At 50.2% G+C, this 17,231-nt stretch overlaps 1 protein-coding gene across 9 annotated transcripts in view; it reads right to left on the bottom strand.

Moving 5' to 3' along the window:
• Positions 1-17,231, bottom strand: part of DOCK9 (dedicator of cytokinesis 9) — a 2,709,375-nt gene that overhangs the window by 1,962,306 nt on the left and 729,838 nt on the right. For all 9 annotated transcript variants that reach the window (XM_069639825.1, XM_069639823.1, XM_069639827.1 and 6 more), the window contains exon 4: positions 363-445. In XM_069639825.1, the coding sequence (XP_069495926.1) occupies positions 363-445 (83 nt within the window). The remainder of the gene's footprint in view (positions 1-362; positions 446-17,231) is intronic.

The raw sequence follows: 17,231 nt of genomic DNA, 5'->3' as shown, positions 1-17,231 counted from the left end.
ATTCACAAGACATGGGCTCAATTTCTAACTCTGTTTATCCCTCATCCGTATCTCATTGCTAATCTGATCAAATCTACTCGGTTGTCCTGAGCTACAAATTATTTCAGTGTGTGCCTGAATTAGAACAATCCCTCCCTTTCGTTCATCCAGCTATATAGTGCCATTTCTTTACTTTAAAAAGGTTGTTGAAATGAGAACATTTGAAATAAAATAAAATTAAGGCAAGGTCACGCACCTATCGGCACTGGGAGATAATGAACGCTTTTCCATGCTTTTACAACAAATTGACAAACATGACAGGGCCTTAACATACATGAAATGCCATTCCAAAAAATAATGGGATGAAGAAATAAGGTACTCACTTTGGAAGCTGCCGGAAATCTCCAGAGTACTCTTCATATTTATAATTGACCACATGCCAGTCTGAATTGTAGGTTTTGATGCACTTTATATGCAGGAAACAAATTCCAGGAAAAAAACAACAAGTTAGTTCCTTTTAGCTGCAATTCCATAAAAACACAGAACAAATAAGTGGGTTTGAAATGAGAAAGAAAATCGTGCTTTAAAACACTAAATTGCATCTTTACATCAACAAAATGGTGGTACATTGACACACTGTTGTAAACTATAGCACATCTTGAGGCTTTTTATAAACCGTGTTTTAAAAAATGAAGAACACTGTTCTCCAAAGTATGAATGGATAAATCTCCAAAACTACCCTTCCATTCCATAGAGTGGCAACACCCTGGCAGGGTAACAATATGACACCTTTCGGACAAGGCCAGGTACTGCAAGACCATTTTGGGTGCAGTAAATGTATTTAATAACAAAACATGCAAAGAGCTTTAGAAAAGCATAAAGGATAGAGGCTGGTTTTAAAAACAAGCTCAACTTATCCCTTTAGCCTTTTCTTTGCTCACATTACCATTACAGTGCAAGTCCTTTGTAAATGGTCTAATATTTCCTATATTTACTTTCACATGATGCATATTTATGGCTAGACCGTGCATCTTTCACGAGAATGTGTGATGTAGACTTTGCACCATCTTTGGAGACCTTTCCGCTGCAGATCAGGGCAATTTGTCTGTGATACCTATAACCCCATCATTAATCTTTACCTAGATTTGCTATTCTGCTCATGTAGATGTCCCTTCCTCACTGATTTCCCCCCTCAACGATCTATCCCTCCTGAAGCTATGCTCGTTAGCCATGGGTTTAAATTACCTCCTTCCACCCATTAAAACATGCAAACAAGACCTCTCCTCTACACTCTAATCTATCGTTCTCTCCCCTGCACACGTGATCTGTAAAACGGTATAACATTGCAGGAGAACCGCACTAATGACTTCTAGAAGTGTTGCATCTCCAACTAGTTGAACTTTCCCTCATGCACTACAATGGTCTCTGCAAAGGCAATGCTTTAATCACTGTAGAGGGAAAACCCAAGAATCCCCTTTTTTAATGACCTATCATCTCCCAAAGAGAGTGCTGCGCCTTGTATAGTCTCTGCCCTAAACACCTATCTTTGTATGTACATGAGCCTAATGTCAGTTGACAACCTTCTAACCCTCCATTTAATATCTTAAATTATTTATAACGCTCTTTTTCTCCGGCTGTGGTATCAGGCCCTGTAGTCACTGTGTCCATTTAAGAAATAGCTATTACCATTCTGTCCCTTTATTACTTACAGGAGGAAATATCCCTTTGGGCCAGCCAGATGTCTGAAGAATGATATAATGATATACTTTTGCACAGATAATGCCCCCAGACACTAGTGGATGCTGATCTCCACCCGCCCTGTGAAGTTAAAGCGGAGTCCAAGCGGGTAAAGACGGTGGTGCGGACTCCGACAAAGTTGTGGCGGCTCGAGCTAAAATGCCGACTGCAACGCAATGGCTAAGTGTCCGCATCTTGATGGCTGCCTGATGCGAACCCTGCTGCCCGCCATCACCAGTGCCGAGCTCTGGGGGGCTGAGGGCGTTAAGCAGAAGTACACCATAACCAGCTTCAGTGCCACAGGGTGCAATCGATTTTTCAATAGCAATTTTACTTGTGGAAGGGAGCCAAGTAGCTTCCCGGGAGAAACCCGCAAACGGGCAGACTGTTGGGCAGCATCAAAGTGGAGCACAAGATGCGGAAGCCTTGAACACCGGAGCAAAGCTAAGAGGCCACTGAAACGGATCACGGTTCACTACCACAACCTTTTTCAGCAGGAGCCTGAAGCAATGGGTCGGAGCATGGCATTGCGCAGCCCTCCTCCCCCCACCCTGTTCCCTGTGACCCCACTGGGACAAGTCTAATTTGCTGCCAATGGATGTCATGGAACTACTAGGAGGTGCCGAGAAATCCATAACCCCCCACCCTCCCCAGGAGGAGGGAGCCGACAAGCCCAGCGGAAGAGGGCTTTGTCCTGACCCGGGGCATCCGCAGTAAACGCACAGGGTACTGAGACACCCAGCAGAGTAGAAGTGCGTTTTCCAGTCTAATGGTGGTGCCCCACTCGTAGATGATGAGCCGGATAACCAGGGAGGGCAGCAGGCGATCTCATGATGCGCTATAAGAGGGAATGTCCTATTCGAAGAGTTGATCGTCGGACAGTACACACGGGCACAGTGCCGTAACTTGTTTAGGACAAAAATATTACTGTACTTCGAAGAGAGAACCTCTCTGTGACACGGTATAGAAGGAACAAGTTACTTACCTGTAACTGTTGTTCTCCAGCATGGGTCTGGCATGGATTCACATGCTCATGAATATTCCCCGTCGTCAGGCTGGGAATCCTCGGTAAAGAAAAAATCAGTATCAGTTTCGTTTCTGATCTGTCTTTCTTAGTAGTAAACAATCACTGATCTCTGGGTCATACTGCCCCCAGCCAATGACTGCCCTCTGGCAGCCATCCTCAGATTTGGTAGCACGCAAAGTGGCAGTATGACCAAGTGAAGAGCCGCAGAGGGGCAGGGGGGAGGGTTCGCATGTGAATCCATGCCAGACCCATGCTGGAGAACAACAGTTACAGGTAAGTAACTTGTTCCTTCTCCAGCATGGGGTCTGGCATGGATTCACATGCTCATGAATAAAAGAATACATAGCAGTGCACACATGCACAACCACGGGAGGTGGCAAAGGCTCAACATTAAGCATTACATCCACAACTCAACATTAAGCAATTCTTACCTCCTCACCAGGCTCACCTTAGGCGAACAGGTTGCGCAGCACTGCTTGGCCGACCCTGGAGTCCCGATCGACGCAGTAGAATCTTGTGAAGGTGTGCGTCGACCTCCACGTAGCAGCCCTGCAGATGTCCATCAGGGGCACACCAGACAGGAACGCTGTGGTGGCAGCGATGGCTCTGGTCGAATGGGCTCTCGGACGGCCAGGCAGCGGTCGGTTTGCCAACCGGTGACAGTGCATGATGCAGCCGGAGAGCCATCTGGAAATGGAAGTCTTCGAGAGAGCCTTCCCTTGATTCACAGACCCAAAGTTCACAAACAGCTGTGACGTCTTCCGAAAACTCTTCGTGCGGTCCACGTAGAACTTCAGCGCTCTAGCTACATCCAGTGAGTGCAAGGTCCTCTCGGCCGGCGTCGAAGGCGACGGGAAGAAAACTGGTAACACCAAGGGCTCGTTGAGGTAGAAGTCCGACGGTACTTTGGGCATGAAGGAGGGGTGCGTCCTCAGCACCACCCTCGTGTCATGAAAAGTCAAGTATGGAGGCTTGCAAGATAGGGCCTGGATCTCTCCCACTCGTCGTGCGGAGGTGATGGCCACGAAAAACGCTGTCTTCCATGACAGGAACTTCAAAGGCGCCGAATGCATAGGCTCGAATGGGGCCCCCCCATGAGCCTGGTCAGCACCACATTAAGTTCCCACGCCAGGGCACGAGCCTTCACCGGTGGGAACGATCGGAATAGTACCTTCATAAATTCCTTCACCAGGCGATGAGACCACAAGGACGCCCGTCCCGTAGTCCTGGTATATCGGGAGATGGCAGCCAGATGTATTTTGATGGAGGCGTGAGCCAGTCCAGCTTTGGCCAGCGACAGTAGGTATGGCAGTACTTGAGGGGCCGTAATCCGCAGAGGGTTAATCTTCTGTGTACAGCACCAGACAGAGAACCTCTTCCACTTATGACCATAACACTTGAGAGTTGAGGACGCCCTGGCTTTTGCAAGAACCTCTCTGCAGTCAGCCGGGATATCGTACTCTCCAAACTCTAGTGCTGTAGGAGCCAGGCCTGCAAGTTCAGCGACTCCGGGTGGTGATGAAGAATGGCGCCTCCTTCTCTGGAGAGAAGATCCGCGTCTGCCGGCAGCTTGACTGGTGGGGACGTTGACAAGTCCAGAAGGCCCGGGAACCAGATCTGCCTTGGCCACCCCGGTGCGACGAGGATCATTCTGCACCTGGACTTCTTGAACTGGTTGATGAGACGGAGCAGCAACGGCAACGGAGGGAACGCTTATAGAAACGGGCCGTCCCAAGGGAACGAGAAAGCATCGCCCATGCTCCTCGGCTGCGGGAACCTGCTGGCGAACCTCTGGCACTTGGAGTTCGTCGCCGTCACGAAAAGGTCGATCCGGGGTTTGCCCCATCGTCGAAAGAGCCGATCCACCTGGTCCCGACGTAGTTCCCACTCGTGTCACGAGCGCAGCTCCCTGCTGAGTGAATCGGTGATGGTGTTTTTTATTCCTGCCAAGTGGAAGGGAACCAGAAACATCCCCTGGGCGACGGCCCAGTGCCACAGATCCTGGGACTCCTTGGATAGGGCTGGGGATCTGGTGCCTCCCTGCTTCCGTATGTAGAACATCGTGGTGGTGTTGTCGGTGAAGATCCTCACCACTTTGTCCTTGAGGGACGGAAGGAACGACTTGAACACCCAGAACACTGCTCGAAGCTCCCAAATGTTGATGTGGAGAGGCCTCTCCTCCGTGAGCCAAAGGTCTCTTGCGTGGAGATCTTTGGTGTGGGCCCCCCAACCCTCCAGAGAGGCTTCCGTCGTCACCGTCTCCTGAAAAGCCGGGGTCTGAAAGTCCGTGGCTGTAGTGTGGTGCGCACGGGTACCCCACCATAGGATCGCCCGACGGAACTCCACGACGAGAGGGATCCTGTCTTCGAAGCAGCCCGTCGCCTGAAACCAGCGGGCGTCGAGGAACTCCTGTAGCGGAAGTCTGCAAAGAGGTACAAGGTAGATGCATGAGGACATCATCCCGAGGAGGGACTTGATGGACTTCACCCAGGCCACGTCCGTGGCTAGCAGGTGCTGCACCTTGCCCAGAATGGCCTTCGTCCTCTCCTCCGACGGGGAGGCCAGTTGCCCCACTGCATCGAGCTTCGCTCCCAGAAACAGTGCTACTTGTGACGGAACCAGGTGGTATTTGGGGTAGTTGATGGCGAATCCCATTTCCGTGAGCAGCCGGACGGTCCTCGCTGTGTGTTCAATGGCGCGTTCTCTTGTCCTTGCCCGGATTAGCCAGTGGTCCAGGTAGGGGTAGACGTGGATCCCCTGCAGGCTCAGCCGCGCCGCCACTGGTGCCAGGCACTTGGTTAATACCATGGGAGCCGACTTTAATCCGAACGGCAGGGCTCTGAATTGGTAGTGGCGTCCCTGAACCACGAACCTGAGAAACTCTGTGTCCTTTTATAATGGGGATGTGGAAGTAAGCATCCTCCAGGTCTGACGACAACAGGAAGTCGCCCTCCTACAGCTGTCCCAACATGTGCTGGAGGGTGACCATCCGGAATTTCTACGCCTTGGTGTACTTGTTTAACCGACGCAGGTCCAGGATGGGGCGCCAACTGCCTGTCTTCTTTCTGACGAGGAAGTACCTTGAGTACACTCCGGAGCCCCGGAGCCTCCTGGGGACGAGCTCGATGGCACTTTTCTTGAGCATTGCCCTTACCTCCAACAGCAGTTGAGGGATGTGATTCTCCTTCCTGGCCACGGGAGGAATGCAAGGACACTTGTTTTGGAATTCCAGCGAGTGCCCGTTGGCCAGGGTGTCCAACACCCAACGGTCGGTGGAGATGGACTCCCACATGCTGACGAACTTCGTCAGCCGGCCTCCCACCGGGGTGCTTCAGTGGGGGCCCGACGCCCCGGCCGGTTCAGTCTTGCTTGGAGGAAGCCTTGCCGCCTTGGCCTCCTTGACGATGGCGGTGGGATCCCTCCCCCTCTTGCCGCGACCTCTGTAGGCCTCCTGGGACGAGGAGCGGGCCGCCTGGCAGTATGTAGACGAGCCACCGCTGGATCCCTTGGAGGCACCCTCTCTGCCTCCGGAGCTCTGAAAGGGCCATCGTTGTTGAAGTACCCCTAGGGCCCGGGCCTTCTCCGAGTCGGTCTTGCTAGCCTGGAGCGACTCGTCCACCGTCTTCCCAAAAAGGTTGTTGCCGTCGAACGGCATATCCAACACTCAGGTCTGGACGTCCTGGCGAAAGTCGGTCGCCTTGAGCCATCCTTGTCGTCGGAGGCAAACCCCGTTGCCCAGTTGGCGAAATCCGGTATCGGCAATGTCTGTTGCCACCGTTATGGCGTGATCCGACACCACCTCTCCTTCCTACAGAATTTGTAGGGCCTCCTCCCTCTTGTCGTCCGGTAGGAAGTCTAGCAGGGGAGCTATCTTGAACCAAAGCTCCCTGTCGTAGCGGGCCACGATCGCCAAGGCATTGGCTGCCTTAATCGTCGTCGCTGCCGATGAGATGACTCTGCGTCCCATCGTGTCCAATTTCTTTCCCTTGCTGTCCGTCGGGGAGGTTGACGTAGAGGCAGAGGCCCCCCCCCGCTTTCTTCCTGGCCGCCGCGGAGATGACCGAGTCCAGGGTCGGCTGTGCCCGAAGGCACAAGGGGGCCGCATCCGGGACCCGGTACTTCTTCTCGTACCGGTCCCTTCTCGCAGGCGTTGTGGATGGGTTCTTGAGGAGGGCGAGACCCTCATCCCAGATATCGTCCAGTAGAGGTACAGCGAGGACCGTATTCCTCTTGGTCTCGCGCCGTTGATAAAGGAAACCTTCCTTCTTCTCTTCCGGGCAGAGCTGGAAAAGCTCGGATGCCCTGTTGATCATGGCATGAAACGATCCAATCTCGTCGGGCGGGGAAGCCCGGGAGGAGGCGACGACGGGAGATCCTCGTCGTAAACCTCATCGTCTGTGCCCGTTGCGGCCGTGTCAGTCCCCGTATCATCCCCACGGGTCGTGGACGGGGAGGAGGGCTGAGCAGGGCGCGATGGTTAAAAAGGAGGTGGAGGATGAATCCTTCTTCTCTTAGGAGGAGGGCTCCCAGAAGGGCCTGGCTCCGGGTCCCCCGTCGGGAGAGGTTCCTCCGTTGGTGGTAACGGCAATCTCGTCCTTATCTCCGAGCATAAGGACTGTATAGCCAACAAAATGGCCGCCGAGTTGTCTTGGGCACTGGTTGAGGGGAGTCCGACGGACGGTCAGGAGCCCCGTCGGCACCCTCGACGTTCTCGTCGTCTCCTACGTCGGGGTCCCTCCCGACGGGCTGGTCTTCTTCGTGGCTTAAGACTTCGATCAGTTCCTCCTCAGAGGTTGAGGCCGAATCCACGACGACCTCCTGCCCCCCCTTTTTCTTCTCCATCGGAGGTTTCACGGGGGTCCTGTAGATGGGCATGAAAGAGGACTCCCTCCGCGGTCGCAGGGAGACTCTGGGCCCCGAGGTCGCCACCACTGGTGTAGCCTCCACAGGCTGAGCCAGGGCCGCCGCAACTGTCTCGATAGAGGCCTTGGCCGGATGGATTAAGGCTTTCACCACCTTAGGTGCGCTCACCACCTTCTCCTTGGGGGGGAGGGTCACCGCCTCCCTCCCCCTCCGATGGGGCCTTCGAGCTCGACCGGGGTCTCTCCAGGAGCTTCGCCGGGTGCTCGGCCTTCCTCTTACCCGAGCCAGAGCGTTGGCTCGTGGTTGATGGCGCCGGGGAGGATGCGCCCTGCCTGGCGCCCGTAGAGCCTGACCGTTCGGCGCTCCCGGTGCCAGCGGACTCGCAGTGCTTGGCCTTCTGTTGGACCCCCGTCGCCGGGGCACCCTCAAAAGTCTTAGAAGACCGCTCGGACGACTTCTTCTCGCCTGACGGGCTCTTCCCTTCCAGCCAGTTGGCGAGACGCAGATGGTGGTCCTTCATGGTCCGCTCCGACTTATTGCCGCAAAACGCACAGTCCTTCTCCACGTGCGTCTTGTCCTCATGCGGCAGTAGAGGCAGAGGGAGTGTTCATCCTCCTTAAAGACATTCTGAAGCTGGCATCCAAGGGAGACCCTCAACAGCTTTCCGGGCGTCGAGCTTCCCTTCTCCTGGGCCATGATCAAGATGGGCCTGAGAAACTTCTGGAGTCCTCCAAAAGCGGGGCTCGACGAAATCTTCACCCTTGAGGGGCGTAGAAGAATCCGATACGGGTCCCCGTTGATCGGATAAAGAAACGGTGGAGCTTGAGGCTCTTTTGACCGATAAAGAGAAAATGTTCCTAAGAAAAAGCGCGAAAAAAGCACTAAAGCTCGAGAGCAATAGCACGAGGATCCCAACACTTGAACGTGCGGTAAAAATCTGAAGATGGCTGCCAGAGGCGGGGCTTAGGGAGATGACAGTCATTGGCTGTGGTCAGTATGACGCAGAGATCAGTGATTGGTTACTACTACGAAAGACAGATCAGAAACGAAACTGATACCGATTTTTCTTTACCGAGGATTCCCAGCCTGACGACGGGGAATATTCATGAGCATGTGAATCCATGCCAGACCCCATGCTGGAGAAGGAACCAGTTATGGGAAATCTGTGGGAGGAAGAACAAATCCACCAGGAAGAGCAATGCTGATGTAAGTAATTTGATCTTCTAATAAATTCCTTCCTTCCACAGATTCCCTCTTAGAAAGACTCCCAAAGCCGTAAAGAATCTGGAGGAGAAAAGAGCGAGCAACCATCACCTTGCAACAGAAAACTCAAGGGACTCGCACCACCGGATCAGGCATACTGACCAGATCAAAAAACCACCACACTACTGCACGGTAAAAGAATGATGCCCACTTAGCCACTAGACAGATATCATGGACAGATATTATTTGCAGAAATGCAAATAACAATCGCCCAGGACAGGGTCTGTATTGATATAGCCCTGCCCATTAATACACCAGCAAAGCTCAAAGAGCTGGTGGCTTTATCTGCAGTTCCTCATATGACAGATGCAATAACTGAGAACGCTCTTGTGTCAAGACCATAAATCCTATCCCTTAGATGGCGGAAATGGAGCGAAGATGACTGGAAAATTGATTTTCTGGAAAAGATGCATTTCTGACATGACCAATAAGGATGTAAAGTCCCACTCTCAAATTCATATTTTTTTTCAAAAAGTTGAGGTAAGGTGGTTCAGCAGAAAGAGCATGCATGCACGCGCCTACCTTTCGAAAGGGATGGGGACCAGGGAAATCACATTAAGAGCGAATAAATGGCAAAGGGCATGGAAGCAGAAGATAAAACAAAGCCACCATTTTAAATATCACAATCTTCAAATCATGCACAGAAACAAGAAGCTGGCATGGCGGAAACAGTTTGGTCACTCCTCTCAAAAATTGCATAGCAGTGGCAATAGTGAAGAAACAATCCTGCTCTCTAGCTCTTTTAATGGGCAAAATAGTGGCCCAATTCCCATCAATAGTGCCAACCGGAAAAACCTCTTGAGCCAACGTAAGCACAAAAACCAAACAGTGCGACAAGTGTGGGATGCAGACTCTTTCTTCAACATGATGCATAGAATTTAGGCCACCTACAGGCATAGATGGCCAGCTTCCTGTACCTCACAGATCCCACTTCTTGTACGTCAGCATTCCAGCAGCCAAGGGTAAAGGCTGAGACTGATCCGGTTTGGCATGGGACCTTTCCATCCGACATAGTAGGGCCACTCTCAATTAGAGGAGGCAGGGAGACAGCATCATACCAGAAGTTCTTGGTACTACGAACTCCAGATTAATCAGGAGAGATGAGGATCAAAGGGATGACAGGAGTCAGGCTGGTGGGGTAAACGCAAAGAGAAATTCCACTCTAAGTGTCACTGCATTCCCTTGAGTCACCAGGAGGGGAACTCCCGAGAAGCAGAACAGCTTGCAATTCTGTTCGACAATGGAAGTTTAGAGGTGCCCTTGTGATGTCCACCAAGAGGCAAAGATCTTCCACAGAACTTCCTGACAAGTTTCCATCCAAGGAAGGCGGACTTGTGTCAACTCAGGGCACCTGCAACAATATTGTTGCTCCCCTCCAGATCTGTCAACAGGGAGACTTTACTCTCCAGATCTCAAAAGCAGACACCTTTACTCTCCCCCCTCAAGCCCCCCCATCAGAGAGGCAGAGAGCAGACACCTTGTTGAGGTAATGCATGGCCACGTGTTACTCATTCAGAACTAAGCACAACTGCACCGCATGTAGTGAAGAAAAACCACATGGGCCAGTCTGATGATGCGCAGTCCCAGAAGGCTGATGTGCTCCTTCACTGCCACATGGAATCACAAGCTGTTAACCATCAAATCAACCAGGTGAGAACTCCAGCCCTTCAAAGTGGTGTCTGTGACTACTGTCAACAGAGGGCAAGATTGATGAAAAGGCTCCACCTTCAGCAAGTTGTCTATCAGGAGCCACAACAGGAGAGTCAGTAATATTTTTTTCGGAGCGCTGAAAGAAACTCATCATGTACCCTTTGACCAAAGATCATTGAAATCGTAGGAGCCATTGGAACCACCACATTCGCAACAAGGTCCCTACCACCAGAGACATGCATGAGGCCATAAGAACCAGAAGACAGAGAAAGGCAGATGGTGGGCCCATGGTCTGGGCTTGGAAAAAAGCTCCATCATCTGGACAATGTTGACAACCGTGTCTTTGGCAGTAAAGCTCTTCAGAACATGTACCAAATCGATCCAACTATCTGGAGCTTCTGAGAGTGAGTTACATGGGGCTTTCAGAAGTTGTAGAAAAAGTCCAGACTGTAGCAGGTGACATGTGCAGTAAATGTAACTAGCGAGAGGCCAGAGAGCATGCACAAATGAGCAATCATCATTTTAGGGACAAGCAGCCACTACAAGCCACTACAATGAACAGCTTGTGGAAACCATGGGGGCTCAGGGCAGGACTGCAAACTGGTAATGGGTAGAACTAATCACAAACCTCATGTACTTCATGTGCTTCAGTTGGGTAGACACATGGAAGTAAGGATTGTGAAGGTCCAGAGACTGCAGGATCTTGGCAGGGGTAACCATCTAAACGTGTCCATGCACTAGGTACAAGTTCTACAGCCACATATCTGGGATGGATTGCAGACCCAAATCCCCCATTTTCCCCACAAATAAGGAAAATACCATTGATTCCCCTCTCCAAAGCAGGCACAGGTTCTATTTTGGCATTTGCTAAGAGCGGCAACATCTTCTAAAGCAGGAGGGCATCTTGTCTCAGGGACAGTGGTGAAAAGGATGGCAGTGTCCCAGATATCAAAAGGAAGTGCGAATACAGTATAGAAAAACAAGCAAACCCCACCACCCTGGTAGACAAATGGTGGAAGGACAAATTGAAGGGATTTTATGGTTACCGTGGAGGAGGGGGTCAAGGAGATGAACATGCCGCACTTAAGCGATCCTTTACATATACCCAGGAAGAAGCAACTATTTGTGCAGTTTACCTAAGAGCATCTGAACCCTGCCCCTGTGGGAAAAGGAGCGAAAGGATGGAACTTAGCATCTGCTGGACTCAGGAGGGCTGTTGGACAGACTGGCCAAGTGACTTGGATAAGAACTTGGAAGACCTAAACTTCCCCAAGGAACAAGAATCTTTGGAAAGAGGTTATCCCCATTGAAGGGCAGGAGCAAGAGTTTGGCCAGAACAACAGGTACAAAAGCTGAGGTACACACATCCAGGAACGCTTTCCAACAAAACCAGATCCCATCAAGCATACCACACAGTCAACCATATCCAAGCCAGCATGCAAGACCTGGTTTGGAGGTCTTCGTGCCATCAGTGAACAATGCCATAACTTACCTTTTATTTCAAGAAGCAAGTTAATAACTGCCACACTAACCATGTCCCAAACCTGTGGCTATATTGGGAGTGTGTGCATGTGGCATTCACTGTTCTTAGGGCTAGATAAGTGGAGGGAAAATTCCTATGGCCCAGAACACACACCTTTTCGCTTTGCATGCTAAATTATGGAAGGTCTCATCCTTGGTCCCCACAGTCGAAACTTTAACTATCAAACTCTGTGGGGCTGGACATAAGGAAAGAAATGCTAGATCTTAAGGAAGAAGCAGTACTTCCAGGCCTAATTTCAGTCGATGGACAGAGGGGAGTTGGGCATCAACAAGATAAGCCTTGGTCTGAGATAATTTTCTGTTAAATCAGGAGTGTCTCCCTTTTAAGGGTCCTGCTTTATATTGTCTGTAAGGCCATATTGCAGTTTAGGGACAGAGGTAGCAATAATATCAGGGCATTGCACTGTCTTCACAATCATTTTCTGGAAGGGCTCACTGACCTGACCTGACAAGTGCAGTCGAGAACAGCCAGCAGTAAATCAAGTTCAATCCAGGCGGTCCAATGGAATACCAAAGGTCAGTTGCACGATTGCCTAGTTTTACATACTGCTCAAGAATTCCTCAAGGAGACCCACCCAGTTCACACTCAAGGGACAAACTCAAAGGGGACTGGGTCCCACCTCCTTCTTAAAAAAACTGGCCAAACGTGGGCAGACCTGGGGCCAGGGACACATTTCAGGTACCCCGGCTCTTCTTTAAAAGCAATGGTACAAACTGCTCAAAGCTTGAGGCAACTAAGTCAGAAGGCAGCAACTCTCACATTGTAGTCCTGTTCAGGGCACTGTATGCTCAGGGAATACAGTGCCAGAATGAAAGAAGTTCTCTACTACCCTTAGAACACACAGTCAGCCCTTGCTCCATTACTGGGATCAAATCCACCACCAAGCCTTGTGGAAGAAGTCCACTTTTACAAGGAATTCCTCCCACTTTTCTACAGTAAAGGAACTAATGGGCAAAAATGCCTGAACCAGTATAGGTGATTATTCCTCAGTCTGAAGCTGACTGCCTGGACAGAGAGTGACAGTGCAGTTTCTACGAGGATAAAGAGGTGTGGCATCTGTAGGAAGATTTGTTTGGTGAACAAGACCTCATACGCCATTTCTTTTTCTTAACCTTCATTTTTGCCTTCCCATTTGCAAAGATGCCTCTGGTTTCCTGTTCCTAACTGCCTCAAAGTTCTCCGATTCGCAAGAGCCTTCAGGGGAAATTAACATGAAATGGTGATATTTTGTGCAGGGTTTGAGCGTGTGGAAAAATGCAAGAGTGGTAGCTCCCTATAAACCGCCCATGACATCACATCTGGAGTTGACATTGAAGCAGATCCGGCGTGGGCCACTGTGTAGCTAAAAAAATATCCAAAGCCAAATTTGCACCTGTAGGATATTTCTAAAATGAGGAATTGGTGGCAGGAAGGAATCCATTTGGAATACCAAATAAGTGGAAAACCCTTCAATCTACATTGCAACGAAAAATCCACATGTCAGACTGAACGTGCCATTCATGAGTGTAAGAAACACCTCACTGAGAAACCACCTGTATACCACAAATCTCTTGGAAGCAGAAAGATTGCCCAAAACCGATACGTACAGTGTGTCATCGCGCATGTGGGCGGGCAACAGGGAGCATCGCAAAAGATCCAACAAGAAGATCAATGCTGCCAATCAACAAGTGGAACAGTCTCGTCTACACCAGCAGTTCAAAGGCACTGAGGAAGGCAGAAGACGGAAAAGGCGTATTTGCACCAGACTGACCCAGATACATTGCCAAGTATGAAGCTCATACACATTTGGGAACACCACCCCTCCAAAAGGGGGATACGTAGCCCAATATCCTAATGGAAACAAAATAAACAGCATGCAGCTAAACCCAAACTGGGAAAGATAATCAAGTCTACATTGGAGAGGGCCTTTCAAAATCTTATGAAACTACAACAAAATTACAATGACCAAAGCACTGATGCTGACAAACAAGAAAACGTGTCCCCTGCAACAAACCAACGGAAGGAGAAAAAACAGCAGGACGTATTAACTGGAAAAAGCACCTTTACAAGACGAGTGACATAACCAAAGACACCCATTAAAATCGCAACAGCCAGTAAACAGAACCAATGGAAAACAATATTCCATCATTATGCTGGTGGAAGAAATGGCATTCCCTTTCTTCAACATCTCTACAGGGTGCTATGGCAGGTTGGGCAGGTATGGCAGAAGACTGACTCCCCCACCTGGGCCTCCAACGGAAACCACACACATTTCTCTACTTGGGCATAAACATATGTCATGACATTAAAGACACTCACGCCACAAATACGCTTAGAGCAAAAACAGGGTCTAGAGGCATCCATAACATTTTGGGGAAAATTACCCCGGTCCGCGATGAGTAGAATCTCGTTTGTGAAAATTATCGCTCTTCCCAGACTACTATACCACTTTATTAACGTACCATATCTAATCTCAAAAACCTTCTTTAGGGAACTAAACCCAGTACTAAGCAGCTTTATATGGGGGGAAAAAGCCGGAAGAGAGTCGCCATGGAGGTATTAAGTAGAGACTACTCAGAAGGAGGTGTGCAACTCCAGAATTTTGAACTCTACTACTTAGCAGGACAACTCCAACACATAGCGGGTTGGATAGCAGACACAGAAATGATAGAACATGCCCTGATGAGTGCTAGCAAAGACCCCTACCTCCTAAGAGGTACTATGGCTTGAGAAACCCGGAATTGAATACCCTGCATCGTTCCTACAACTAGGTAAACAGATATGGGAAAGAACAAAGAGGATACTAAAGGTAAAAGAACCATACTCCCCTCTCCCCCCTGATCCCACTGGCGGCTCTGCATGCAGTCAATAGAGAACACCTCAAGCAAAGCAGAACATACTGGAAAGACAAAGGGATGATCACAGTAGAAGATCTCACCCCCACCGGGAAATTACTGGAGTTCCAGGACCTAGTAAAAACACATGAAATACAATATAACTTATGTGAGACTCTTAAGGCACCTGAAAGCCCAGTGGCCATCCCCCTCAGCTCTGGAAACTGAAAACCATGTACTGGGGCTGTTGTATGATGTGTCCGAGGGAGGTCCTATGGTCTCCAGAATATACCAATCACTTTTGGAAGAGATACCTAAAGATCTACTTAAAGGGAAGCATAAATAGGAAGAGAAATTACAGAAAAGGAATGGTCCAAAGCAATGCTATATCAGAAAAAGGTCTCCAGAAACGCCAGACTAAAAAAACGACAACTTTACATACTACATAGAGCACACTTGACACCTAAAAAGATATCATAGTTCCCAGGAACACCAGCACAGAGTTGCCCAAGATGCGGGGAAGATGAGGCAGGCATGGGACACATGTTCTGGACTTGCTCAACGATCCTGGCATACTGGCGAGATATTGAACAGCACCTACGGAGGAATGGAATCACGGGCCAAGAATAGACAGCCGAGGCCTGCCTCCTAGGGCTATATAAATATTCAGGGAAGTACAGAGCGATGAAAAGAATGATAGACCTGGCATGGGCGCTAGCCAAATGGCAAATTGCAATGACGTGAAAAACCAAAGAGGGACCGAGCATAGAGGCATGGTGGAAAGATTTTAAAAGGTTGGCATGGCAGAGAGAGCAGTGTGGTATGAAGCATTGGGAATGGGAAGAGCAGGCTCTACAGACATCACAACAAGGAACATACTCGTACAAGAATCGTTCACCTCACCATACGACAAACCCCCCTGAATACGGCAACCTGTGAAAGAAAAATAACAAAAGATTTAAAGAAAAACAGCATGACCAATATCTGCTATTCCACGCGTACTTAATGGACAGACTGACCCAAGGAACTTGTAGCCTTATATAGATACAGATTGTGGACACAGTTACCGTTAGTGTTGGGGTTAGAGAGGGTAATGGGGGAGGGTGAGGGAGGGGAAGGAACAAGTTACTTACCTGTAACTGTTGTTCTCCAGCATGGGTCTGTCATGGATTCACATGCTCATGAATATTCCCCGTCAGGCCGGGAATCCTCGGTATAGAAAAAATCAGTATCAGTTTTGTTTCTGATCTGTCTTTCTCAGTAGTAATCAATCACTGGTCTCTGGGTCATACTGCCCCCAGCCAATGACTGCCCTCTCCCTAAGCCCCGCCCCTGGCAGCCATCCTCAGATTCGGTAGCACGTGAAGTGGCAGTATGACCAAGTGAAGAGCCGCAGAGGGGTAGGCGGGAGGGTTCGCATGTGAATCCATGCCAGACCCATGCAGGAGAATAACAGTTACAGGTAAGTAACTTGTTCCTTCTCCAGCATGGGGTCTGGCATGGATTCACATGCTCATGAATATAAGAATACCTAGCAGTATAAACATGCACAACCACGGGAGGTGGCAAAAGGCTCAATATCAAGCAATACAACAACTCAACATTAAGCAACTCTTACCTCCTCATCAGGCTCACCTTAGGCGAACAGGTTGCGCAGCACTGTCTGGCCGACTCTGGACTCCTCCCTGGAACCCCGGTCGACGCAGTAGAATCTCGTGAAGGTGTGCGTCGACCTCCACGTAGCAGCCCTGCAGATGTCGAGCAGGGGCACACCAGATAGGAACGCCATAGTAGCAGCGATCGCTCTGGTCGAATGGGCCCTCGGACGGCCTGGCAACGGTCGGTTTGCCAACCGGTGACAGTGCATGATGCAGCCGGAGAGCCATCTGGAAATGGAAGTCTTCGAGAGAGAGCCTTCCCTTGATTCACAGGTCCAAAGTTCACAAACAACTGTGATGTCTTCCGAAAACTCTTTGTGCGGTCCACGTAGAACTTCAGCGCTCTAGCTACATCCAGCGAGTGCAGAGTCCTCTCAGCCGGCGACGGGAAGAAACCTGGCAACACCAAGGGCTCGTTGAGGTGGATATCCGACGGCACCTTGGGCATGAAGGAGGGGTGCGTCCTTAGCACCACCCTCGTGTCGTGAAAAGTCAAGTATGGAGGCTTGCAAGACAGGGCCTGGATCTCTCCCACTCGTCGTACAGAAACTTCAACGGCACTGAATGCATAGGCTCGAATGGGGCCCCCATGAGTCTGGTCAGCACCACTTTGAGCTCCCACGCCGGGGCAGGGGCCTTCACCGGCGGGAATGATCGGAACAGTCCTTTTATAAATTCCTTCACCAGTCGATGAGACC

The sequence above is a fragment of the Ambystoma mexicanum genome, chromosome 7q (assembly GCF_040938575.1).
Source record: "Ambystoma mexicanum isolate Mex_15411 chromosome 7q, UKY_AmexF1_1, whole genome shotgun sequence".
Taxonomy (NCBI): Eukaryota; Metazoa; Chordata; class Amphibia; order Caudata; family Ambystomatidae; genus Ambystoma; species Ambystoma mexicanum.
This window is presented reverse-complemented; position numbering and strand designations above follow the sequence as displayed.